Raw genomic sequence first — 25,683 nt, 5'->3', positions numbered from 1 at the left:
CTAGCATGTAGATTCAGATCAGTGCAATTAAAATTTCAAATAGAATTAACACGTTAAAATTAATAATTTTGAATTTAAAGTGCTGGTTTTCATCAATATAAATTTTGATAAACTCAATTTCTTTAACTGTTTGATATTTATTGACACCAATGGCTTTCATATCAAAAACAGGCTTTACCAATTTTGAGAAAATTTGAAAGATTTTTGTATAATTACAAATCACAAATGTCTGTTTTCTATGCACATTTCTGTAAGCTACAGTAGGCTCAATTGGTTTCATACATGGTGTAAACATATTGTACATGAACTTGGACCTCTTTTTGTATGACTACATATTTGAAGCAAGAACTCCTGAAGCAATGCAATCCTTTAGAAAAAATATTTCATTGTAACTGACAATATATACATAAACCTGCTTAATGTATATGAAAAAATATCTGTTTTTTTTTAAGTTGATAGCTTTTTGACATATTCTATTAAAAAGAAAAAAAACTCAACAAAGCACTTCATCCATCAATTTGTTATGTTTGAAAAATCATTCGAAATTTCATATAAATAGGTGAAAAAATCTCACAATGTCAAATCTAAATGATTTTTAAAGACTGACAATAAAGGATTAAAAAAGAAAAAAAAACCACGATGTTAGTCATAAGTGTTTTCTGTGTATTTGATAAGTTATGTGAATTTTCAAAAAAGCTTTCAAACTGATTAAAGAGTCACAAAAAAAATCATCTAAGTAACAGAAGAGATTAAAAAGAAATCTTGGCAAAACTCTTTATATGTTACACAACTTACAAAATAAGATTGTAAGATTAACATATATGGAGCACCTGTTTACTATCTAATATCCTAATGAACAAGGTTTTCAGAAAAAAATATCAAGCATATTTAATTTGACAGAAAAAGGACAGACAGGTTCTCAAGGGGCAAAAATATTTAAGTTTGTACTAATAACTTATAGACAATGTTTAGAATAAGTGTAAAAATTCAGGTCTGAAAAGATCTCTTCATTCTTATTTTATTTTTGTATCCTTTCAATGAAATCTAGAACAAAATCTTGAACATGGATACAAGTTACCAGCCAGCATTCCAGTCTACAACCTAAATTCATCCAAATCATACACTGCTAACATCATAGTAACATATATAATAGTAACAGGCAACATTCTCTCTGTTTTACTCGCCAGTTCACTGCCAAACATAGTGTGTGTACTCATAACCTTCATCAGATCATCTGGACAGTGGGGTTGTTTTTTTTGTTTTTTGTTTTTTGTTTTTTTTTTATTTTTGTCTTGTTAAATATTTCTTAAAAAAATAACCAAAAGGCTTGCCCTATTCTCTAGCAGTATACATAATGCAAACATGCACACACCCACGCACACACAAATGTGTTTGTTAATTGGAATTCTTAAGTCAATATATAATCTATTGTGTGTCAATCAACATCTGAAAATTTCCCATTTCAAACTCGATACTCCATGTACAGTGTGGATGTCCATTTACCACCAGTATAATTAATTCACTGATCCATTGGAATAAGCTCTTCTAGTCTTTGATCTAGAGCATTCCATTCCTGTTCAAATGGATAAGGGTTTATATAAATAACATCACTTCTAGAGGAAGTGTTTTCAGCACAACTTCAACACACATAAATATTGACAAAAAACACATAGCACTTTATACATCATTCAATAAAATCAACTTGAAACAATTGAATTCTCCGTGAATCCTCTTCACTATAAAACCTGGGTAATCCTTCAGTTACTAGAGAATTCCCATTATTTATCCACTAATAACTCAACAACCAGATGTAATGTTCCATGATTGTTGATAAACAATGGAATAAAACTCCACAAATTATCCTCAAACATTTAAATCCAGTGTTGGAATTAATTGTCACGTACAGAGTTGTCTCCCTTCCTTCATGGCATGCTGTTTTAATCCAAAGTGGAACTTTCAAGTCACAATCTGGTAACATCCATTGGTTTAGGATGAATTTGTATCCATCCACAATGGAAAACATTTATTCTAATCCAGTAAAAAAGGATGTATAAAATCCATGGGACACTCCTTTGATTCCTTCAGAAAATCACGGATCTTAAGCCACCGTTGTGATGATGACCAATAGATGGGACAAGTCTTTTACCTGATGCATCAGATCGAACCCTTGGCGACCAAGTTGGGAGTGAGAAAACTCGCACGGTGGAAAGATGTGTACAACATAGGCCGGCTGAAAAATAGTAAATAGGTAACTTATAAACTTTAAATTTTAAATTGATTTCACAAAGAACTGAAAGCGAGATTTTGAAAAATTAATAAATGAAGCAAGGTTACTATAATTTCTAATTGTTATAACATGGTGGTAAACCTTTTTCACTTTCTTTGACATGAAATATAAACGAACACTTTTTTTGACACGAAATATAAACGCCCACTTTTTTTGTCCAAGGAAATTAACTCTTAAAAATATACTTAACCAATCTTTAAACAAAGACAATAAAGCAAGAGAACAATTATTACTGCCAACGAATTAAAGTTTACCTGTTGAGAGCCTTGATCTGCCACATTTACAATACCAGCAGCCTGTTTCTGTTGTAAATATTGTATGAATCCCATTGACATTGCCCGTGTTTGTTGAATGATGTCACTGTGATCTCTCCCACATGGAAGGGCCAGCAACATACAGTAATCCTCCTCCATCTATACAAAGAAACATAAGACAATTATACTAATAATTGACAACATTCTTTTGCTTTCTCAGAAACTTTAAAGAATCTAATGAATAATCCCAACTCAGTTACTATTTTATTTTCTGTCTATCTGACATAAGTCATTTAAGGAGAGAAAATATCAGATACTGTAATCTAAATGTTATTATTTCAGTACATTTCAATATGATGTGTCCACATATCAAATTTGATGATTTGGCTTTTTATTATGCGAGTAGACGATGAAAAGGCAATCACATAATAATCCACTACGTAATGGGATGAAAAGGCAATCACATAATAATCCACTACGTAATGGGATATAAACAGACTAATCCGTTACCTTCTGCCTTATTAGCTAGATACCTTATCCATTAGGCCCATGTCCATTGATAAGCAACTGTTAGTGTTTCAGTAGAAATGCTTTATCATTGACCTGTAATACCACCCTACTCTGAATCAGGGATACTTTGCTGGTATGACATGTTTTGACTTGAAGGTATGATACTAACATTCATTCGTTTGATGACTCCATCAAGCTGCGTTGGCTCAAGTCTCATTCTCTGGGCGATACGTAGTGGCTGGACGGTTCCATCAGGCGACTGCTGTGGCAAACTTAATTTGACGAGTTGTTGGAATCCTGCAATCAGGTGCATCTGGACAACACAGCTGTCGTTCTTGAGGGCCAACACTCCCTGCCACATGACTGGATACCTCTGCAACACGAAAAAACAAACATGTATATTATGAAATTCTTTAGTGATGGACCAAATATAACAAAGCTGTAATTTTTCTGTTACAAAATTTTCCATTTTGCTCCTTGACATAAATATTGTGCAACACTGACAGATGTCAACATTTCTGAATAGTTCTCTGTCTACTCTTCCCTGTAGGAGCACTGCCTCCCTGTTCATTGGCTAAAAAACAAACCAACAGACCAATCGAGGTTGCGCATGGGATTAGCAGGAGTAAAACAATCTGTCTTTGTGGCAGACCTTCTAAAATGTGCTTGCCCACTTACCTGAAGCAACGACAGGAGACTGCCTTCTCCAGCTGGGGAAGAATCTGTGACACAACGTCCCGGAATGTTCTGAATACTATCCTGAGAACTGTGTTTGCTCTGTCCTGGCTGGTTCAGGGCCTGTCCTTGTCGAGAAGGTGAGTGGAGCGGTTGTGGGGTCAAGTGTGGTGATGGTCGCCCATCAGGCTGCATACCTCCATGGATGTAATGCGAGGCGAGATGACCTGGAATGAATGCTGGGCTGTTGTGAGGCGAGTACATCAAACTGGGGTCAATAAGCGGCACACGGATCATTCCCATCCCTGGGGTATACATATGAGAGGTGGCAATACCCTGGGTCAACTCAGCACTGCTGATAGGTGGAGTAAAAGCACTGATGTTTTGTGCTCCAGTACGCCGTAAATCAGGTGATGGATACTGCATTGATGAAAGAATGGAATCCATAGACCCTCCCTTCTCTTCTGTGTTGTGAGTAGAAGGAACCGGAACAGTAGAACGTGGATGCACAAGAGCTGTCTGCCGAGTGTCAGAAGGTGCTGGGCCAGAAACCTCACGTATGTGGCGTAGCATCTCCTGTTGTTGCTGTTGTTGTTGGCGTTGGAGGTCCTGTTGATGTTGTTTTTGTTGCTGTTTTTTCCAGTCCTGCTTCTGGCGCTCCTGTTCTTTCTCCTGTTGTTGTTGCTGCAACTGCTGGTGCTGTAAGAACTGCAGCTCTGCCTGGTGGCGACTTTTAGCATCCTGCTGTTGGCGTCGTGACAACTCCTGCTGTATTCTATGTTGCTGATGTTCTTGCTGTGTGTGTGTTGTCTCCCGTGGTGAAGGACTTTGTTGCTGTGCTGTTGACAGATTGATACCTTGCTCTGTGCGCTGATGAGCAGGTGCCAAACTCTGCACACCATACACTAAAAAAGCGAAAATGGAAATATTTCATTCATTTTTCACCCTTAACTCTGAAATATTTCAACGAATAATGAATCATACATGCAGATATTTGTCCGGACCCGAATGCTATTGGTCCCACATATACAAGTTTCAGTATAAATAGTAACTGTGACATCGGAACCATGAAACACCAATTCATCTGAGCTTTTGGATAAAGTTTGCATAATGTTTTGAAGAAATCCTGAAAAACATGACATTACTGGAGTGATTTTACTTCGGTTGGAACACTTTGCAACTGGATGGAATGGACAGGATGGAAAGAACAGGACTGAAAGAACAGGATGAAAAGGACAGGATGGAAAGGACAGGATGGAAAAGGACAGACTTAATGATTACTGAGCCAAATGGTATTATATCAACAATAAGGAGGGGGACTTACTCCAGGCCTCACGTTGAGCAGCTGGGATAATATCAGTCGCCTGAGCATGAGGTCCTCTCATCCTCGAATCTTCTGGCCATTTGGAAGATACTTGTGCATTCTTTTCCACAGCCTGAAAATTTGAAATTTACAGTACAAACCTGATAGTAATTCCACAGGGCTACAATAATGGAATATTAATAATTTGGTAACATATTTTGTTTACAAAACAGCTTACATTTTCTAAGAAATTATTTAACTACTTAAAAGGAAAATGACATTTTTTTTATTTCAATAAATTACAAAGACTAAATTTTCACCTTTATCATACATATTGAAAAGAGGAGTAATTATCCATGTGGTATCATTAAACATACCTTTTTATGGAGGGAGGGACTAGACGGTGGCTGGTTGATCTGTAAAGGACTGGGAGCTGTCTGAGCGATGGCTGGTGACCGTGCCATGGGATGTGGTGATGGACCCTGAGTGGTTGCAGCACTAGCTGCAATCACTGTACGCTGTCCCATTGGTGCCATCATTTTCTGAAGATCAATTGCACCTCCAGCATTCTTCTCAAACTCTCCCTTCTGCTGAAGCATTTGTTGGAAGTAGGGCACCATGTGAGGTGCCACCTGCCCATGTGGATATGCATTCTTCATACCAGCCGGGTGAAGCTGTTTACGCAGTTGTTCATGGATGGATGCTGGGTGGTGGGTCAGTTGTTCATGGGCACTTGAGGGCCGCGGTGGCTGTGGATCACCAGACTTTTGTATCTGTGAGTGTGCACTGGGTGGACGCTGAGGGGCAGACTCGCGGCTTGCATGAGCAGTGACTGCCACCTGATGTGGAACACTTCCTGCACGACTCACTGATTTCAGGACAGATGTTTCCTGTTTCCCATCATGGCGACGACTAGCCAAGTCTTGGACTGTAGCCTCAACCTGAGCCTGTCCTTGCGCATGGAGCATCATCTGACCCTTCATCGGGTCTTTGACAGATGACAGGACACTGGAACTGGAGGAATTTGCAGCTGTTATGATTCCAGTTGGTGGCTTTAGAATGTCATGCTTCGATGTAAATGCTGATGTGGTGATAGGATGGACTACACACGTGGGAGCAGATGCTGTTGTTGAACTCGGTGTAGAGGAGACCGTTGGGCGATCACCTGAACCCGACTTTTCTCCGCTCTGTTGTTCTGCTATGTAACCAGCATTTGCTGCAGGGGCATGCAAACCCTTCTGTTTAGATACCTGTTCCGCATTGTGATGTAGACGGTTGATCTGATCCATGACGTCCTGTACCTGCCGCAAACTGTCCTGTGAAGGCATAATGGCAGTGTGTGTCATCGTCACGGCTGGATGGGGCACCCCTTTGCTGGAGGTAGTTAGTCCTGATTTACTAGTCATCGCCAAGGACATAACATCCCCGGACATGGAAACCATACTTTGGTGGCATGTGGAGACAACGTTATAGGGTGAAACATGCTGAGGATTGCCCTGTTTGCCCTTGTCTAGTTTATCCACATGTTCTCCCTGTCGGTGAGGCGTAGGGGACAGTGCAATGTGGTGACTGTGCATGGTATGTTGACGATTGGACATCTTTGGTGTTCCATGTAACAGGTCAACCGACTTGGTCTTCCCACTGCCTAAGTCAGCCATGTGACCTGCCATCTGGCTGTGTGACGGCTTCATTGATGAGGTGACAATGGCATTTGGTGGACCAGTGATTGTTGTAGGGAAGCCTTCTTTAGAATGAGGCTGTCTGCTATAAGGTACGGTTAAGGCTGGCTCACCAATAGACCCTACCAGAGAAAAAACAAACAGGTATTAATATGATGTTTTATTCTTATCACAATAATTCTTATGTTCTAAATACTTAATCATTTTTGGAAAACAAATTTTTACAAGTGTTCTAGCAATACATTTCTAAACATTGTCAATGTTATTTTCAAGGAACTCTCTCTTTTGCTATTTTTTGAGAATGGAAAATCAAATCTTGAAAAGGGATACCTTAAAAATAAATTCAAAAACAGAATTTGAACCAAGAAAAAGTAAAGAATTATAAAAATAAAAACCAGATCTTATTATTCTTTGACATGGTACCTCATTATTTACTCTAACTGGTCTAATCTTTAGTATAAATCCATATTTCAGACAAATCTGGATTACAGATCACTTATTTTGTCAAGAAGAATATTTAGAGCTTCAAGAGAGCACATTAAGCAGTTTCAGCTCTAATATAAGACATCATACCTTGTTGAAAGCCTTCTATGTGACCGGTGTTAACATTTGTGAGAGGCCTTCCCAAATTATCCATCATCATGTTGGGTGTGCCCTCAGTTCCATGGTTCCTGCCCGGGTAGCGTTTCTTGTTGTGCACCATTCCATCACTGTGCTGACCAGTCATCTCAACATCCCCGAACTCAAAGATTCCCTTTGATACATTATCAATAATACGGTCAATATTACTCATGGGAGTGGCCGGTGTTGCTGGTGTGATCGGTGAGTTGGTGGTAGGCGGTACCCCTTCTGTCTTGTCCGATTTTCTGCCCCGATGTGTAGTGACAGGATGTGTGGTGGAAGTGGTGGATGCCACTGTCTCTGTAACAGGTGGTACCACTTTCCGCTCCACAGATGGCGTTTCCTCCATGACTGAGGGTTTGGTTCCGACTGTTGTTACAATTGGGGGTTTCAGCGATGGATCTTCTAAAGCTTTACTGACAATAGAAGCGTCCTGACTTTCAGTGACCTGATACTCTGTCTGTTTTATGATATTTTCAATCTCTTGTGACTTTTTGGCAGATTTTGCCACATGGGTGTCTGTGTCCGGCTTATCAGTTTTATGCCGAGTCGCTCGAACCTCCTTATTAGCCCGCATCGAGCTGGTGTTGCCAGTGTTAATAATCATTATGATTCCAGACTCTGTACTGAGGCTACGAACTCTGGCCTCTTCAGGTCGGTGTTGCTCTAATTTGTTTTCAGCAGAATGTTCACGATGGAACTTGTCATCCTGTTCTTGACCACTGCTTTCTGCTTTTTGCTTCCGGCGTGATGGTCGACGTCTCACTGGTTCAATCTTGGGTTCTGATTCACTTGCCTCAAAGTCAAATACATTAGTTGGATCTACTGGATGTACTTCAGCATTTGAGGTAGCAGAGATCTCCAAATCCTTAGATTCAGTCTGCATGACATCAACAACTGGAGGAAGATTGGTCTTTCCTAACCGTTTGTTATTGTCCTTACCTAGGTCAACAATCTCTCCATCTTTCTTGACATTTTTGGATGTCAGCGGAAGTCTCTCAATTTTCACCACAGGGCTTGGGATGTCTGCTGGAGAATTCTGTAGTTTTGGAGATGATGACTGTTTAGGAGATGTAACGTTTCTCGGTGACCTTGGTGACGTCCTTGATCTGGGAGATGTTGTTCGTGGTAATACACCCGAGTTCATTTCCTTGTAATTCTTTGGCTTTCTTCCCCGACGCTGCACTCGCTTAGGTTCATTTGGATAATTCTGATCATCCATGACCAATCGGTTGGGATCATAATCAAGGTCAAGGCTGTTGTCAGAGAATCCAAGTGCTGCCGGATCACTTGTGTCTTCTGTAACGGCAGGCTGAGGTGTCATCTGGCATGCTGACAACAAATCAGATGTGTCGCTGTTTATTTGTTGGTTATTAGCATCAGTAGTATCCAAGTTCTGCTGTGCTTGCTGCTTAAGTTGTCTTCGAGTGATGCGTTTCTCCCCACCTTTAGGTGACTTGCTTGGGGCAACATCCACTTGTGTAGTGGGAAGAGATGCTTGTGGTGTGGGAAGTGCCAAGCCAAAATTGAAGGGTGCTGCTACAGCTGACAATTCCTGTATTGGATCTACTAGGAGTCCTGCACTTTGGATGTTTTCTTGTTCATTCCTCTCTTGACTCTGGGCTTGAAGCTTGTTCCGCAATGCCTGGTTTGTTGCCTGACCAATAGTTTCCTTATTCTGTTCTACAACAACTGGTGGTGGTACCGTCATGGCATTGAAAGACTTGGCATTAGCCTTGGGCCCCTTGCTTTTGCGTGTACGTGGTGTTTTGGGTTTTTTACCAGGAGTTGTGATAACACTATCAGAAGCACTGGTATCAATGAGTAGATTACCGTCATTGTCACTGGAGTCTATAACAAGAGGTGCATTCGTATCAATCAGAGAATTAAACACTTGTGGGTCAGGGAATGGATTAGGAGTCGACTGTGGTACTGGTTCAGCAACATCGATTTCTCTTGACTCCTCTCTAGCGACTGGTTCCGGTTGAAATGATATGACTGGTTCTGGTTGACTAACTTCAACCTCAGGTAGTGGCAGTATGGATTCAATTGCCGCTGGTGTCTCCGTTTCTGAGACAGTAGCCACCTGACCAGGTTGAACAAACTCTCCAGTTTTCTCGTCCAGAGGTAATATGGACATGATGGCTAGAGCGGTTTCATCCTCTGCCTGATTTGTTACTGGCTCTGTTGGTTCTTCCGGGACAGATTTAACTGGTTCACATTCAGGAACATCTATATCAATAACGAGTCTTGGCTCATCAATTGCAGATAGATGTTCAAGACTTGAAACTGCCTCTAAAGTTTCTAATGCCTCTAAGGCTGCAGTATCCTTGGCAACCTCTTTGGTTGTTGTAGCAGTGGTTGTGGTGTTGGTGGTGGTTGTAGTGTTGGTGGTAGATTTAGACTCAGCCTCCTTTGAAACTTCTTGACTTGTGCTTTCTGGTAGATTTAAAGGTTTCATTTGAGGCAGAACAGCTGGAGCTGGAAGGGGTAAGCTTTCAATGGCTTTTGAAACGGGAGATGGTTCTGGTGTTTTAAGTTTACTAGCATCGGGAGAATTCATTACATTGTCAAATTTGTGATCCAAATTTTCAACCGCTGCATCTCCACTTGTCTTCTTCTTTCGTTTCTGTTTCTTCTTGCCCGACTTGGATAATTCATTATTGATCGGTGAAGACAAGGTCAGCTTATCCAAGCTGTCTACGGTCTTGTCTGGTGACTTCATACCAGTAAAGCGCTCCAATGTGTTGTTGATCGGGAACAAGGGTTCATCAAAGTTCAGCACCTCATCACCATACTTAATGGAGTTCATAAAAGAATGTGGTGTTTTCTTTCCTTCATCCTTTTCCACAACATCTTCCTTTGAAGTTCCTTTCACAGAAACCTCTTTAGTTTTGTTTTTCTTGGATTTCTTTTCCTCTTTTCTGATGATTTCCATCACCAGGTCAGTATCCTTCTGTCGACTGATATCAGTATCGGATGATTTTGTTACACTATTTTCCTGTTCTTTACAACTTGACTTCCCTATGCTACACTCCAATTCCTTAAACCCAAAATCCATATCTTTACCATAACTGGAATCCTTTGACTTTCCAAGCTCTGTTGTTTCTTTGTGTTTGTCATCCTTATGTTTTGGTGTTTCCTTTGTAAGCTGAGTTTCTGTATCAGAACATGACATTGATAGACTGTTGGATTTTCTCCTTTCACCTCCTTCAAATCGACTCTTTCTTAAATGACCTGGTGGTATAATGTCAGAGTTGTCGTCATCTTCTGTGAATTCGAATATATCAGCTGCAGGAACATGACCTTTCTGCCCAGAAACACCCTTCGGTTGGGACACGGACGTTTCAGGCCTAGATCCAAAAATGTCTTCGGATGGTTTAGACTTTGACACCTCGTTATTTTTGTTGTCGCTACTCTCTACCAATGAGGAATGATTCTTGTTTGGTTTTTGCACAGACTGATCTGACAAAGCATTATGTTGGGTATGGTCCGGTGAACTGAACACACTACTTTTCTCCTGGCAGGTATTATCATGTTTCTCTGGAGTACTGAGGACTTTTCCAAAGAGAGATTTTCCCTTGGTAGGGGAATTCTGATCCACCTTTGTGCTTTTATCCTGCGATTTCTTGTTGGCCATAGCAGCTTCTTGTCTAAGATATGCATCAAACAATGGTGGTTCATGGTAAGGGGTAGTGCCAAACAGTGGGTCCTTATGACTGTCCGATTCAGAAAATATGTTCTCCAACGCAGAGGTTGCTTGTTGGGTTTCATTTTGAACTTTCTCACTGACAGCATCCAGATTGTTTTCAACGACAGATTTCTTATCTCCACTGACGTTCACATGCGTAGGTTCATTTGATATTTCCTCCACGTATTTGTTGAAATTTCCAAATACATTATTAACTTTCTTTTTCTCTTTCTTATGGCTACCCTCCTCTTTCGTTCCTTTATCTTTCTTCTCCTTTTTGCTCTTCTTTGATTCTGATCCTTCTTTCTTGTCCTTTTTCTTCTTCTTCCCCTTTTTGCTTTTCCCAGACTCCCCAGTGAGAGGGTCTGTTGCTGCGGATTCCTGACGAGCAATGTCCTCCATTGTGGAATGCCAGTTTGCAAATAGTCCCATTCCTTTCTGTGTGTCTTGTGTTGAATTCAAGTTGGTGCTGACACTATCTTCTGCACCCACACTTAGATCATATCCATCCAACACACTACAGTCTGCAGCTATCTCTGTTTCCGAGAAGTGTATTGCTTGGTCGGTACTTGTATCAGAGTTGTCCTTCTTGGAGAAATCGTCCCTTATTATATCAATACTGTCTCTAGTAGTGCTAACACTCTCAAATGACAAACTCTTCTCCAACACTGATGAATTTTCTTTGCCCTTTTTACTAATCTCAGTTTTATCTTTCTTCTTCTTCTTTCCTTCCTTCTTGTGAACTTTAATCTTGTCTGGTGAGGTCTGCTGTACTTTCGGCAAGTCAGCCATATTTAATTTCTTACTTTTGTTCTGATTGACACTATGTTTCATGTTGTTTGGACCCTCTGTTAACTCCGACTGAGCACTTATGAAATCTTCCATTTTGGCAAACAATCCAAAAGATTCTTCCTTCTTGTCTACTTGTTTTCCAATCTCTAATTTCCCCTCAGACACCAGAATGTTTTCTTTTTTCCCAGACTCCTTTGTGCTTTTCTCTTTTCTGTTGAAACTTGTGGTTTCGTCCAGCTCTAGTTCAGACATAGTTTGTGCCCTTACAAGATCGATATACCCAGCATGCTTCATTTCCTCAGTATTATCCTCATCACTTTCCGATTGTAAGAGACTTAGAGGATTCATCTTGCCCTCTTTCTTATGTTTCTGATTGTTCTTCTCCTTTGTGCTCTTTTTGTTATTGTTGACTGGTTTTGATACAGTTGGAGGTCTATAATCATCATCCATCTCACTTCCAGATGTCGAAGAGAATATCTTACGTTTTGGTAATATTTTCTCATCTTTTCTATTCTTTAGTTTCGCCAATGGCTTCTTTGGTTTGAGGTCAAAGTTCATGTCACTATCCTCATCTTTATCATCTGATGTGAAACTGAGAGCAGATTTTCGTTTTGTGTTGACTTTTTTAGCAGACATCGGTTGTTTTTCTTTCTTTGATGCCTTTACAACTTTCACTTTCTTGGATGAAAAATCTTCCGAACTTTCTGTTGTTAATTCCTTCTTCTTTACATTTTCTTTGTCTTTCTTTGAACTGGAAATGTCCCTGAACAGTGGGTCCGAGAATTGCTCGTCTTCTTCAGAGTCTGAGGAGTAAATGTCTAGAATAGATGCCTTCTTTCCCTGTTGGAAACCACGACCTTTGATCTCTTTTGGACCAGATTTCTGGAGAGATTTCAGAAAGAATTGTGGATCATCTTCTTCTTCTTCATTATCTGACGACGACATTGAACTGTCAAATATAGTATTCTTTCGCTTTCTGCGTGCTTCTTTCGTGGATGTTTTCTTTTTCCTTGACACAATAGGATCATCATCATCATCGGAGGTGAAAGTACCATCATCCGAGTCATCACTATGTTTGTTCCTCTTTTTCCGCCTTTGCTTGAAATTGTCCATTTTCTTTTTCATGTCGTCCATTTCCTTCTCCTTGACCTTGGTATTTGACCTTCTTTTGACCTTGTCATACATTGACACATATGGACCAGCCCATTCTGCCCAATTGAAATCGTCCACCTCCTCGACTGGTTTTTTCTCTGCTGATTTGTCCGATTTATCCGATTTGTCCGATTTACTACCAGATTTATCTGATTTTTCAGCAACTTTACTTTCCATTATTTCTTTTGATTTTGGGGTCTTGTTCTTCTTGTGTTTATCGGAGTCACTTTTAGGGGGTGGTTTACTGTTTTCAGTGTCAGGTTTTAAAGCACTGTTTTTATCTTTATTTTTCTTCCCAACAGATAGTTTGTGAGATTTGTCCTTTTTTCCTTCCTTTTTATTCTCGGAGCTGAATTCTTCGCTCTCAGATTTTCTATCAAAGTTACTACACTTGAGACTCGATTTCTTCTCTGGCCGTTGTTTCTCTGTAGCTTTGTGACTTTTATCAGATACCGACTCGTTCACCTTTCCTTTATCATCATGCTGTTCTGATGATGATTTTCCATCTTTCCCCTTATCACCTTTATTTTCTGACGTCTCCTGCTTTTTCCCATCTTTGCTCTTGTCTGTGGATTCTGAGGATTTGTTTTTGTTGGAGCTGTGATGGTCAGTAGATTTTGGTTTCTCTACCTTAGCATCCTGATGGCCACTGCCCTTGCTCTCCCCTTTAGGCTGACTGGAGTTCTTGTCTTTATGGCCTTTGTCCTTGTCTTTATCATTCCCACTCGGCTTTTCCTTACACGTCGACTTGTCTGTAGCACTAACTTTAGCTTTCCCATCCTCTTTTTTAGTTTTTACATGACTCGATGTTTTCGTTTTATCCTTGTGTTTGGTCTGATCTTCCACCGACTGCTCTTTAGGTTTTGTTGTGTCCGTATCCTTGGTATTACTCTGATCCTTAGTTTTGTTTGTTTCAGTCTCCTTAGCAACAGGTTTCTCCTTAGCTTGACTAGACTCTGCTGATTTGATTTTGTGTTTTGAACTGTCACTCGACTTGTGCTTTGACTCTGACGACGGCGTTTTGTCTTTGTGTTTAGATTCACTAGCAGGTTTATGTTTGGTGGCTTCTGTCGATGGCTTCTCCTTGTGCTTGTTGGTATCGCTGCCAGCACCTTTGTCTTTATGTTTACTAGTATCCCCTTGTGTTTTATCTTTATGTTTATGAGATTCACCTCCTGTTTTATCCTTGTGTTTGCTTTCCGATGGTTTATGCTTAGAAGCGTCCCCTGTTTTAGCCTTGGTTTTGGACAAGTCTGTACTAGCCGGCTTATCAGGACTTGGTTTGGATTCTTTTGGTAAAGCCACAGTTGGCTCACCACTCTCCTTGCCTTTGACAGCGTTTGGCGTATCTTTCACCGAATCCTTCACAGATTCTTTTGTTGACTTACTAGAATGTCCAGTTTGACCGTCCTTACTGTCCTTTTTCTTGGCAGAGTGTCCGGACTGACTAGTGGGTTTCTCAGTCGGTGTGTCTTTGTTTGACTGACTAGTGTTCTCCTTATGTCCATCTTTAGTCTTAGCTTTCTCCTGATGGGCCGAGTCTGTTTCTGTGGATTTAGGCGCACTCTCTACTTTATTTGTTGTCTTGTCCTCCTTGCTCGGTTTTGTAGAAGAATGGTCTTTACTTTTCTTACTGTGTCCGTCCTTGTTCTGTTTATCCTTAGATTTATCAGTTTTGGAAGATTTGTGTTTGTGTGATGAACTTTCAGCGACTTTGTCCTTCTTAGCAGATGGCATTGCATTGTCCTTGACCTTATCGTCTTTGACCTTTGACGATACAGACTTTGAGGACTTGCCACTGCCTCCAGCTTTGTCTTTGTCTTTATCCTTTTTCTCACTTTTGTCTTTGTTGTGATTGATAGTGTTAATCTCTCCATCTGAATTCTCCTTTTTCTTGTTTTCCTTATTTTTATCCTTCTTTTCCTTATCTTTCTTCTCTGTCACAACCTCACTTTTATTTTTTGCTGGCGTATTGCTCTCCTCGACAGCTATCTTGGGTTTTTTCAGTTCAGGAGATTTTGATGTGTCCTCCACTTTAACTTCCGGTATCGTAGGTTCAACTTTGACTGACACTTCAGCAACCTTTACAATATTATCATTAACATGTTCTTCAGCCTTCCGTTTTCCCAATGAAGACAAATCGGATTTATTATCAGTATTAAACATTGCCTCCGCAACAGATGTTTCAGGCATCAAAACATCTTTTACATCAGCATTTAATATTTTGTTTGTTCCATCAATGTTCGATATATTCTGAGATTGCTGTTCTCTGACCAAATCCTTATCTTCATTTTCCTCTTTAACAATTGTACTTTGTTTTGAATCAGTGTTATCTGACAATTTATCCTTAACATTAACTTTTACATCATCTGACGAGGGTTGAAGCGACACACTTTCTGAACTGTTCTGTAGGAGTGGTTTTGAATGTTCCTCAACTGAATTATTAAGAGAATCATTTGGTGGTTGACCAGACTGGCCAGTATAAGAAGTGGTCAGTCTTGGACTGTCCGAACACTTTAATAACGAGATATTATTGTCCTCATTCATGGATGGGTGAGACAGAGAGTGGGACTGAGGGAAGGTGGACGAAGTAAAATTTGGCGAGTCTGTTACACATGCTGATGAAGGTTCCTGAAACATGTCCTCAAAATTGTCAAGTTCATTAGGGCACAAATCATCCGTGGGTGGAGGAGTCTGTGTACCATCATACGGGTTGGTTGTGGATGGGGACGGTACCTCGCCAGATAAAACACTACCCGGCGCGGCAAAAGGACTCCGAGGAGATGAGTTAGGTGAAGGGCTCATGAAAGGAAGATGTGATGTTGGCTGGTTTGCCATGTTTGTGTTAACCGACAATGTTGGAAACGAGGCTGCGCCAGCTGACCCTAGCCTAGCAGCTAATGACTGGGGCAGTGTTGAGAGTGGCATTTCCTTTGCTGCCGCCTTTGTCCGTATCATCCCACTTTTAGGGTTTTCATCTGTGTTCACAAGAACAGACTTAGGGCAATATTTTTCATTAATTTGCTCAAGTCTGCGAGTATCCTGATCAAATATACTACTACGTGACAATAAAGTTCGCACAATTTCAGATGGCTCTGCCTTTGAATCCCCTGGCACTGATCCAGTGGAATCCTGCTTTTTGCGGCGTTTGTATTTAGAATACATGTCTGTATTGGGTACAGCAGCATTAGCAGATGATAGGGAAGGAATACTTATTGCTGTTAATTGTTCCGGTAATTTATTAGGTGGATTAGGTGTAGGCCGGCTCATTTTCTCATCAAGCCTTCTAATTCTTTCCTCTATTGATAAATCATCTAGACACGTTTCAGTAGCCACAGTTCCATCTTCTGGACAATTGTCACTGTCAGACAAATTATCTTCCTCCTTTTTACTTTTCTCCTGTTCATTTTCACTCCCAGGAGCTGACACAACCGCTGACTGCGACACTTCCTCCTCAGGCGGAAAGTAATTATTCGCATCTATTTTTGGAAGTCCTTGCGATTCCCCAGAATTAGAATCACTTGGAGACATCTGTGGTGAATGAGTTTTACTTCCACTACTAGGAGGTGAAAAACATGGAGAATCATTGTTTTTAATATCAACATATTTTGGGGAACCAAGATGGATTGGTTGAATCATTAAAGGACGCGTGTAACTAGCAAATCGTGGTAGAGGTAGTGACATTAGCTCCTCCTCATGGGGGCGCTGTTGACGCGGATCTTTCAAGTCTAAATTTGGTAATAACTCATCACCGAGTGGAATTATAATCAGCTGATGTTCTTCTTTATGACTGCGATTAACATTTATTTGACCGTCAGATTCAGACAATTTCTTTGCCGAACCCTTCTTCCTTGATGAACTAGTTGCCATGCCTTCACTTGCTGACATATCAGATTCACTATACCTATAATGGTCCATAGACTGTGCCACTACCGGTGTCCGTGGTGATGAGTGACCACTGGACAGTCTCCGCAGTGACACAATAGAGTCTGTCCGGTTAAATCCTTTGCCAGTTTCTTCATTATCACTACTGGCATGGTCATCCTCATCACCGCCACGTTTTGTCCGATATGACCTTTGTCCTTTTAAACCGATTTCATCAGGGCCATCATACTTTTTCCGTTTTTTCATGAAGGAAGAGGGAATCTCTCGCGGAGATAAAAGCATTGATACATCCTCACCCTCACTATCATAACCTATCACAGATTTGCTGGTTTTCATGTCCTTAAGTCCATGTCCCTCTTCTATCACATTTTGTTCCTCAAGTTTTCGGAAGGCTTCCATTTGTTTCCTATAACTTTGTGTACTGTCCACTTTGTATGCATCCTGGAAATCTGATGAATGAGTGCTCTTACGAGCCGTTATTATCACACTACCAAGCCGCTGTCCCGCCTTACCCTGCCAGGGGTCAAGGCGGGGACGTTTTGTCACTACCTTACGCGTGTCCTCAATGTCTGCAGATTCATTATCACTTGTACTGCCCTCATTTTCCAACTGATTAAGTTTCTCCAGGAGCTGGAGTTTTTCATGTTGAAGTTTGGTAAGTTCTCCCTCTGTCAGGGAGCCGTGTTCTGACTCCGTACTCGCAGAAGAACTTGGACTGCTATGATTACCTGATGACTCTTTATGTCTACCCGACATTTTTTCACTAATTTCTTGTACTTTCTGGAATAAATCCCGTTTAAATTCTGCATGAGTACGCCCACGACGTTGATCGAATTTCATGTCATATTGTCCATGAAACGTGTCATCATAAGAACGTTTTTTCACTACTCTACCCTCAGAACGCTTCACCTGAGAATCTTTCCTATTTGGGTAAGTTGAACGAATCTCCTGAATATCTGCTTCACTTATGTCAAAGTCATCCATTTTTCCTGATTTTGATTTATAATCCAGGCCATGATGTTGTGAACCTTCTGTGTCCATCTGACCTGGATCTTGAGAGTCTTCAAGTTCATCACCCAAAGGTGTGGGTGGAGTGTGTTTGCCAAAGTTTTCCTTGTGTTGGCGTCCATATGAGGGGGATCTACTCCAACTACGCCCCTCAGGAGAATAATGTCCATACTCCCCTGTTGGACTTTGGTCTTTGTCACGACCAGGAATATACCGTTCTTGGTTAAAATATTTGTCCTCAGGGCGGCCTTTGCCACCAAACTCGTATCGTAAATCCTCATGATATCCCGATGCACGATCACTACCCGGACTTTCACTACGATAATCCAAGGAATATCTGTCTTTGTAAGTGCGTTCCGAGTAACGGCCGTCTTTACTGTTACGCCGATATAATTCTGTATACATTTCATCCGAGTACTGACTGGGGCTCTGGCTTCCACCTGCCTCACGACGTTCACGTTGACTATGACTGTACGCCCGTAGGTCCTGCTCAAACGAGTCCTCACCTCCCTCGGAGTAGGGTGTCCCTGTACTACCAGGACCACCACTGCCCTGACTGTAGTCCTCGTATGACCTGTAACACAAAAAATCAATGTCAGTTGTCAAGATTAATGAAATAAAATTTAGAGTGTAAACTTTGTAGAATCAATTTTGTTTCCTGTTTAAAGACATTGCAGGCTGCCTTGTTATAACTTGAGCTACCTCACTATCAAAGCAATTTTTACAATCTTGCTTAATCAGGGAATTATAAAGGAATATACAAAAGAACAAAAGTATTTGTTTCTGATAGATGAAATGACAAGAAACCAAAGCTACATACCTCTGGCGCCGGAAGCCTTCCTCTGTAAAGTTTTCCTTGCTGAAGCTTTGACCCCGCCCTCTAAAGGAGGCACTTCCTCGATGGTATCCACGCATTCTTCTGTTGTTCCCAAATGGTCTGAAATTTCCTCTCGTCCTGCAAAGGATAAAATTCACACAAAATTAGGTTCAGATATCAACCCTTAAATCAGGTTTCAAAAATTACTTGCATACACAACATTATTTATTTCACCTTGATAACATTGATCTTCTAATGGTTAACAATGTGCTCTTTCACTGTCTTACAATAACTCCATTTCCTTAATTTGTGACTTAATTTTTATGTTGGCCCCCTTGGACAGTAACTGAAAACATTCTTTCCTTTAACTTTGTGAGACCTGAGCATTTCATTACCTTCCACCTCCCCCTCCTGCTCCAGCTGCTGCTGCTGTTCCTCCTGTTCCCGTGGCACCAACAGAACTACCCTCTGCCCACTGACCACCCTCAGACCCTTGTGGCCTATTGTTGATCCAACCCCGCCTCTCATCAGGACGTTGACCAGGCTGAAGTTGTCCAGATTTTTCCATCTTTTCAAAGAACCTATTCTGACAGTCTCTGCTAGCAAAGTCAGTCTGAAAAATTAGAAAATGGCTTATGCTAGTTTCTTCTTCGGAAGTGTTTTAATATATACAACACATATTTTTTGTTTTACAAAATTCTTGGTAATTCTTTTTAACAAGCACTGTGTGATTTCAAGAGATTGTGTGATTTCAATTATTTGCTGATATGTAGACAGTCAATCATGGTTATTCTTCAGTACTTACCATTATCTTCTTGCCATTAAGTATTCTGTTGCGCATTTCATTGAGGGCAAATTGTGCGGCGTCAATATTGGTGAAAAATACCAATGCCTTCCCACCATTTTTATCAATTATGCCATGGCTTACATTGCCATAGCGACTGAACTGTCGACACAAGAAGCTCTCAGAGACTGTCTCAGCTAAATTATCTAGCCATATACAGTTAGTGGGCATGCTCTTCCCAAAGCCAAGCTGGAAAAACAAGAGAGAATGATTTACAGGTACAATTACAATTTACAATAGGTACAGAAAATTACCAATATTGCATACAAAACACAAAACTTTAATCTTCTGAAAACAAGTCTTGAAATTTGTTCTGACAGTCAATTATTGATAATAATAATACTTGATTTTTAATGATAATCAACAAATTAATTTTTATTGAAAAACAGAAAACTGAATTTTTTTTCCATTGGTTACTTTCAATACTTATGTATGATTCAATTACTGAATTTCAATTCCTGAAGATCAAATTTCCATCAAACTCATCACCAATTAGATAAGGAAGGTAATTTACAAGACATGTTAAAAATGTTAACATACAATGAAATAGTTAATGACAGGAAAAACAGTGAGTGCCTACAGCTTACCTTAATTTTCATAGAACCTATTGTTTGTCCTTCTAGTTCTTTTAACGCCTTAACCACACTTGAAATATCAGCATACTGTACAAACGCATAGGCAGAGACAGCTCCTTGTCTTTTGACATCGATATCCTGAAATGAACAGACATCATTAAGGTCCTGACATACTTCATGTAATAATATGTAAAACTAGAAAATAACATAATAATACAGCATTTTCTCTTTTGTCCCCTTCATTTAACCTTGTCTTATATAACTATATGTAAAACTAGAAAATAACATAATAATACAGCATTTTCTCTTTTGTCCCCTTCATTTAACCTTGTCTTATATAACGATATGTAAAACTAGAAAATAACATAATAATACAGCCTTTTCTCTTTTGTCCCCTTCATTTAACCTTGTCTTATATTACGTTCTGGGTTATAATGTTTTCTCCATAGAATTCTAACACATCATCAATTACCTGGTACCTACAAATGTGTATTTACATACTATTTGCAGTAAAACCAGAAGAAAGGAAATCAGTTATTTATATGTACTGCTTATTGATGAATCAAATGAAATGGCATGTGGAATGACTGCATGTCTAAAATGTACAGTTAGTTTGAATCTACTGAGGTAGGATAAATAATTACTATGATTTCTCCATATTCTCCAAATCTGTCTCGTAGTTCCTGCGTGGTAATGTCTTTCTCCAGATTGCCCACAAACAATGTGCGGGTAGCTTTTGGATGGTATTCATCTAACTCTGCCTCTGGAGGTCGGAACTCGTTGTCCTCAGTATCCGCTGAAATGCCAGATGCAAAACACACTGATGAAACTTCATCAACCAGAAAATCAGATTATGCATTAAGAAATGTCTTTAATTCTACAAGATTTGTGACACAATTACCTAAATTACACAAAAAGAAACAGTTTTTCCTAAGTTTGAAAACTTTTAGCAGATTTTACAAATTAAAATGGTGAAAAACAAAATTCAGTCCTCAGTATGATCCAATATCTGTGCGTTTATTGCCTCATGAATAATCAGGGTCATTTCGAGGCAGGGTTTTCTCACTACTACATCACTAAACAGCATAAACATCAAACGTTTACTCTTGATGTTGGTAAATTCAGAATCCTCCTTCATACACAAATTTGTATCTCCAGAAGTCAATTATAACACGTCACATCTGTTAATTCTAATTAAACTAAATTTGATTCATAAATGCCTTAACACAAGTGTACAATTTCATTATCTGTAATTAGAATTTGATAATTACCTATCCCTTCGTGTGACTGCACCTTGATTCTAGCCCCGAAGAATGTTTTGTCCAAGCTAGCTTCATAGGCCTTTTCAGCATCTTCTGCTCTGTAAGTATCAGCCATATCATGTCTCATGAGTCTTAGAGGATATTAAAAATATTTCAGGTTTATGTTGGGCTCATTTCAATTTTTACATAATATACAATATTCCAGAACTGATTTTATATATCAATATTTAAAAGACAAATGATTTTTTCAGAAACAATTTCATCAGAAATGATACAAGTTTTATCAGTATTTGGTGATTTTTTAAGGTCCCTTACTACAGAAGGTCTCTTTAACAAAGTGGTCTACAATATCAACAGTATGATCATGTACATTCATATGGTATCAAACTTAGGGGGTTTCTTAACAGAGGTGGTCTCTTATCAAAGTGGTCCCTATTATAGAAGGTCTCTTTGACAGGTGGTCTACAGTTTCCAGTAATAATATAGATGTCTTAAGTGACAAATCTTCCAATGTATTTCTACATTAATATTGTCTCCAAACAGAAGAAGTCTCTTAACACAGATGGTCCCTGAACAATGTAATCCCTTATATAGAATATTTCAACACAAAAGGTCTCTCAACACAGGTGGTCCATAAACATGGGTGGTATCTGAACTCAAATGGTCTCTTAACACAGGTAGTTTATACAACAGGTGCTTTCTAAATACGGTTTGAAAGAAAACCATTACTTAAGTTTGCTATTTACTTTTTAAAGCTGACGATGGCGTATCTATCTTCATTTGCCCCTGCTACTTGTACAGCATTCACCTTTCCGTACTTCTTATACTCATGGAAAAGGCCGTCTCTCAGACTCGTATCTGTAATACAAAGTAACATTTTGTTTTGTAACTAGCAGATAATCGAAAAATTATCTTTGATTTTAAATTTAAATTGTTTAAAGACACAACTGCAAGAGTTCAACAGCACTTTATATTGTGTAAATTTCATAAAATCTTAATCTTAATGGAACAATTGTGTAACATCAATGAAGTTTCTCATCAATATCAAATTTTGGGCCTAGCACCAAATGCTACTCCTGAAAATGTCTATAGAAATACAACTTACCACTGGAGCGCAGTGGGAGGGCTGTGATACATATCCCATGAGGCCGTTTGTCAAGTGGGTCGCGCTCTGTTGACTTGTCACTTGCAGAGGAGTCCTGGGACTCAGTGCGATGGGACTTGGCCTGAGGAGGTATGGTTGCCGTTGAGGGTAACTGGTGGTGTCTTGGACTGCTGCGACCACTACTCCTACTACTAGGAAAACAGGTTATAGTAAGTACAATTTTGTAATGTTGTACTAAACACAAGACAGGTATCTCATACATAAAACTTTTATAGATTAAAACCATCCCATATGTTATCAAACTACTAAAGTTTGGCATTTACTCAGATATAAGCCCATGCTCAGTAATAAGACAATCCATATAAATTCCTGTTCTGTAAAATCATAAATCAATGTAATTAATGAAGTTGACATACTAGGCGTATTGCAGGCAAATTATGGTAAATTGTGTGAAACCATGTAACAAACTGTTCTCAGTAACTATGTATATGATGAGATAATGATGTTTAGAACAATAAATCTTGCCTTCATACATTAGTTTTAGGTTAGCAGAAATTGCCAGACTTGAAATATTGTCTTTTAATGTAAATACCTGTGGGAGTCGGAGCCTGAATCACTGCTGCCTGAAGACGACCGGCTATAACTGCTACTGCTACTACTTGACCTTGACCTGGAATTTGACCTTGAACTGCGTTGTTTGCGTGTGGAGCTGTGCCGACTTGATCGCGAAGCTGAATGTGTAGGGGAGGGCTGAGTTTTGGGACGTTCAAACGCTGCATCTCGTGTCTCCATCGGGGAATGGTCAAACGACCTATGACCTTCCATGTGGCGTGATCCAAACTGTCGCTGACCATGATTTCCCCTTAAAAGATTAAAAAAAGTGATCATGGAAATGGCGGAAATCAGTCACATCAATAACTTCTGTACTAATTTTCATCCCAACTTTTTGGTGTGATGGAAACTTTCAAAGGATTCTTGCATATATCTTAATGAACATTTCAAAATATACAATCAGTGTTGTTTGCAAAACATACTTGAATCCCCCTCTGAAGAAACGTTCTCTCGGGCGACCCCGTGTCTGATTTTGGCCATTCTCGTTAAAGGGGGGTGGAAATCGGTTTTCAAACTGAGCGGGGTCTCTGGTTCCTGCTCCACTACTGTAGTAATCCCGATTATCATAAGTCTCTCCTTCCTCAGTTCTACAACATCATAAAAGTACAAAGATATAAAAATCTCATCAATGTTTTGTTCTGTATGGAATCTTATCTTTCAATTTAAATTAGTTTTTTTTTAAACTTTAATGAAAATAATTTACCTTAGTACATTTTCCAACATTCTACAAAAATCCATGACCACTTGTGCAAAACAAAAATAGTGTTACAAACAGTGTAGTCATGAAGAACAGTGTCACAGAATATAACCAATAACACACATACATAATTTATACCAGGACATTTGGTATCAAACTATTATTTTGTGATCTTGGATTAAATGTAGTATAGATGTATATTGTGATGTATAGTCAGTGATTAATAAATAGACATGGATATGTGTAGTGTTTACAAAATTTGTCTAATACACATTATATTACATAATAATGATTATTCTAGTGTCTCAGTCCGTGTATAAAAGTACAAATAATGAATATTGACGGATATTAACAAGTTCAAAACTGTCAAAGGTTTCCGAGGGCTTGGTTTGTTTGTTCACAGCTTAAGTTTCCACAGCAACAATGTAATTGATGACAGGTGTTCCTGAAGGTCTTTATCCCACCTGGTTTGACATAAATAGGAATCTTACAGACAAAATTTAACTGGACGTTCCATTTTGTCACCACCAATTTTTGAGAAGGAATAGGAAGGAACAAATAATACAGTAATCATTTCACAACAATATTTACTTTCTGATGCAGAAAGTGTATCAGACATCAGTGTAAAGGTCACTATTTAAGACAAATGTGATCAGGTGAAAATAAAGGAGTGTGCTTTCCTCACTAGAAAAACTGTATGATAATATATTACACAGCAATAGTGGCTATTGCCAAGCCTTATGCATTATACATGTACAATTACTATAACGTACAGCTGATGATGATAAAAAGAGACTACTTGTAAATCTGCTATCTACAACATCTTCCTATACATAATACACTGATACCGGTACTATGACATCAGCAGTTATCGGCAGTATTTAGTTATTGTCTAATCAAACAGTTCACCAATGCCTTTGTAGCAAACCCAATCAACCTACGGTAGAGTAAAGCATCGTCCTTAAACTTAACCTCCCGTAAAGTAAAGTATCGTCCTTTAACTTAACCTTCTGTAAAGTAAAGTATCGTCCTTTAACTTAACCTTCTGTAAAGTAAAGTATCGTCCTTTAACTTCACCTCCTGTAAAGTAAAGCATCGCCCTTTAACTTAATGTACTGTAAAGTAAAGCATCGTCCTTTAACTCAACCTACGGTAGAGTAAAGCATTGTCCTTTAACTTCACCTCCTGTAAAGTAAAGCTTCGTCCTTTAACTCAACCTACGGTAGAGTAAAGCATTGTCCTTTAACTTAACCTACTGTAGAGTAAAGCATCGTCCTTTAACTTAACCTACTGTAAAGTAAAGCATCGTCCTTTAACTTCACCTCCTGTAAAGTAAAGCATCGTCCTTTTACTATCAATATCACCTGTGGATTAAAAATAAACCATGCAGCTTTATTAATCTAAAATCTATACATGTTAGCAGTGTGATTGAACACCTAACTAACTTGGTAACTTGCATGATTCTTACCTTTGTTGACCAAATATTTGATCAGTTTCTTTGTTATAGACATGTCTGTCCTGACCAAACATTTGATCAGTTTCTTTGTTACAGACATGTCTGTCCTGACCAAACATGTGATCAGTTTCTTTGTTACAGACATGTCTGTCCTGACCAAACATGTGATCGGTTTCTTTGTTACAGACACGTCTGTCCTGACCAAACATTTGATCGGTTTCTTTGTTACAGACACGTCTGTCCTGACCAAACATTTGATCAGTTTCTTTGTTACAGACATGTCTGTCCTGACCAAACATGTGATCAGTTTCTTTGTTACAGACATGTCTGTCCTGACCAAACATGTGATCGGTTTCTTTGTTACAGACATGTCTGTCCTGACCAAACATGTGATCGGTTTCTTTGTTACAGACATGTCTGTCCTGACCAAACATTTGATCAGTTTCTTTGATACAGAC

The 25,683-nt window shown here is 39.4% G+C and overlaps 1 protein-coding gene across 1 annotated transcript in view; it reads right to left on the bottom strand.

Annotated features, from left to right (window-relative positions):
• Positions 1-451: 451 nt before the first annotated feature.
• The window catches only part of LOC132557442 (protein split ends-like), a 55,117-nt gene continuing 29,885 nt past the window's right edge, over positions 452-25,683 (bottom strand). Inside the window, exons 3-19 of the mRNA XM_060221930.1 lie at positions 23,495-23,659; positions 23,053-23,322; positions 22,461-22,651; positions 22,102-22,213; positions 21,365-21,453; positions 20,738-20,889; positions 20,106-20,231; positions 19,480-19,707; positions 19,070-19,287; positions 18,678-18,812; positions 7,282-18,431; positions 5,407-6,830; positions 5,051-5,162; positions 3,730-4,631; positions 3,221-3,424; positions 2,542-2,700; positions 452-2,230 (exon numbers count right to left, since the gene is read on the bottom strand). Of these exons, the coding sequence (XP_060077913.1) occupies positions 2,099-2,230; positions 2,542-2,700; positions 3,221-3,424; positions 3,730-4,631; positions 5,051-5,162; positions 5,407-6,830; positions 7,282-18,431; positions 18,678-18,812; positions 19,070-19,287; positions 19,480-19,707; positions 20,106-20,231; positions 20,738-20,889; positions 21,365-21,453; positions 22,102-22,213; positions 22,461-22,651; positions 23,053-23,322; positions 23,495-23,659 (15,769 nt within the window). The 3' untranslated portion in view covers positions 452-2,098. The remainder of the gene's footprint in view (positions 2,231-2,541; positions 2,701-3,220; positions 3,425-3,729; positions 4,632-5,050; positions 5,163-5,406; positions 6,831-7,281; positions 18,432-18,677; positions 18,813-19,069; positions 19,288-19,479; positions 19,708-20,105; positions 20,232-20,737; positions 20,890-21,364; positions 21,454-22,101; positions 22,214-22,460; positions 22,652-23,052; positions 23,323-23,494; positions 23,660-25,683) is intronic.

The sequence above is a fragment of the Ylistrum balloti genome, unplaced genomic scaffold, assembly GCF_031769215.1.
Source record: "Ylistrum balloti isolate Yb309-2 unplaced genomic scaffold, AGI_CSIRO_Ybal_v1 Utg369656, whole genome shotgun sequence".
Classification (NCBI taxonomy): Eukaryota; Metazoa; Mollusca; class Bivalvia; order Pectinida; family Pectinidae; genus Ylistrum; species Ylistrum balloti.
The sequence above is the reverse complement of the archived record's forward strand: the minus strand, read 5'-3'. Positions and strand labels throughout refer to the sequence as shown.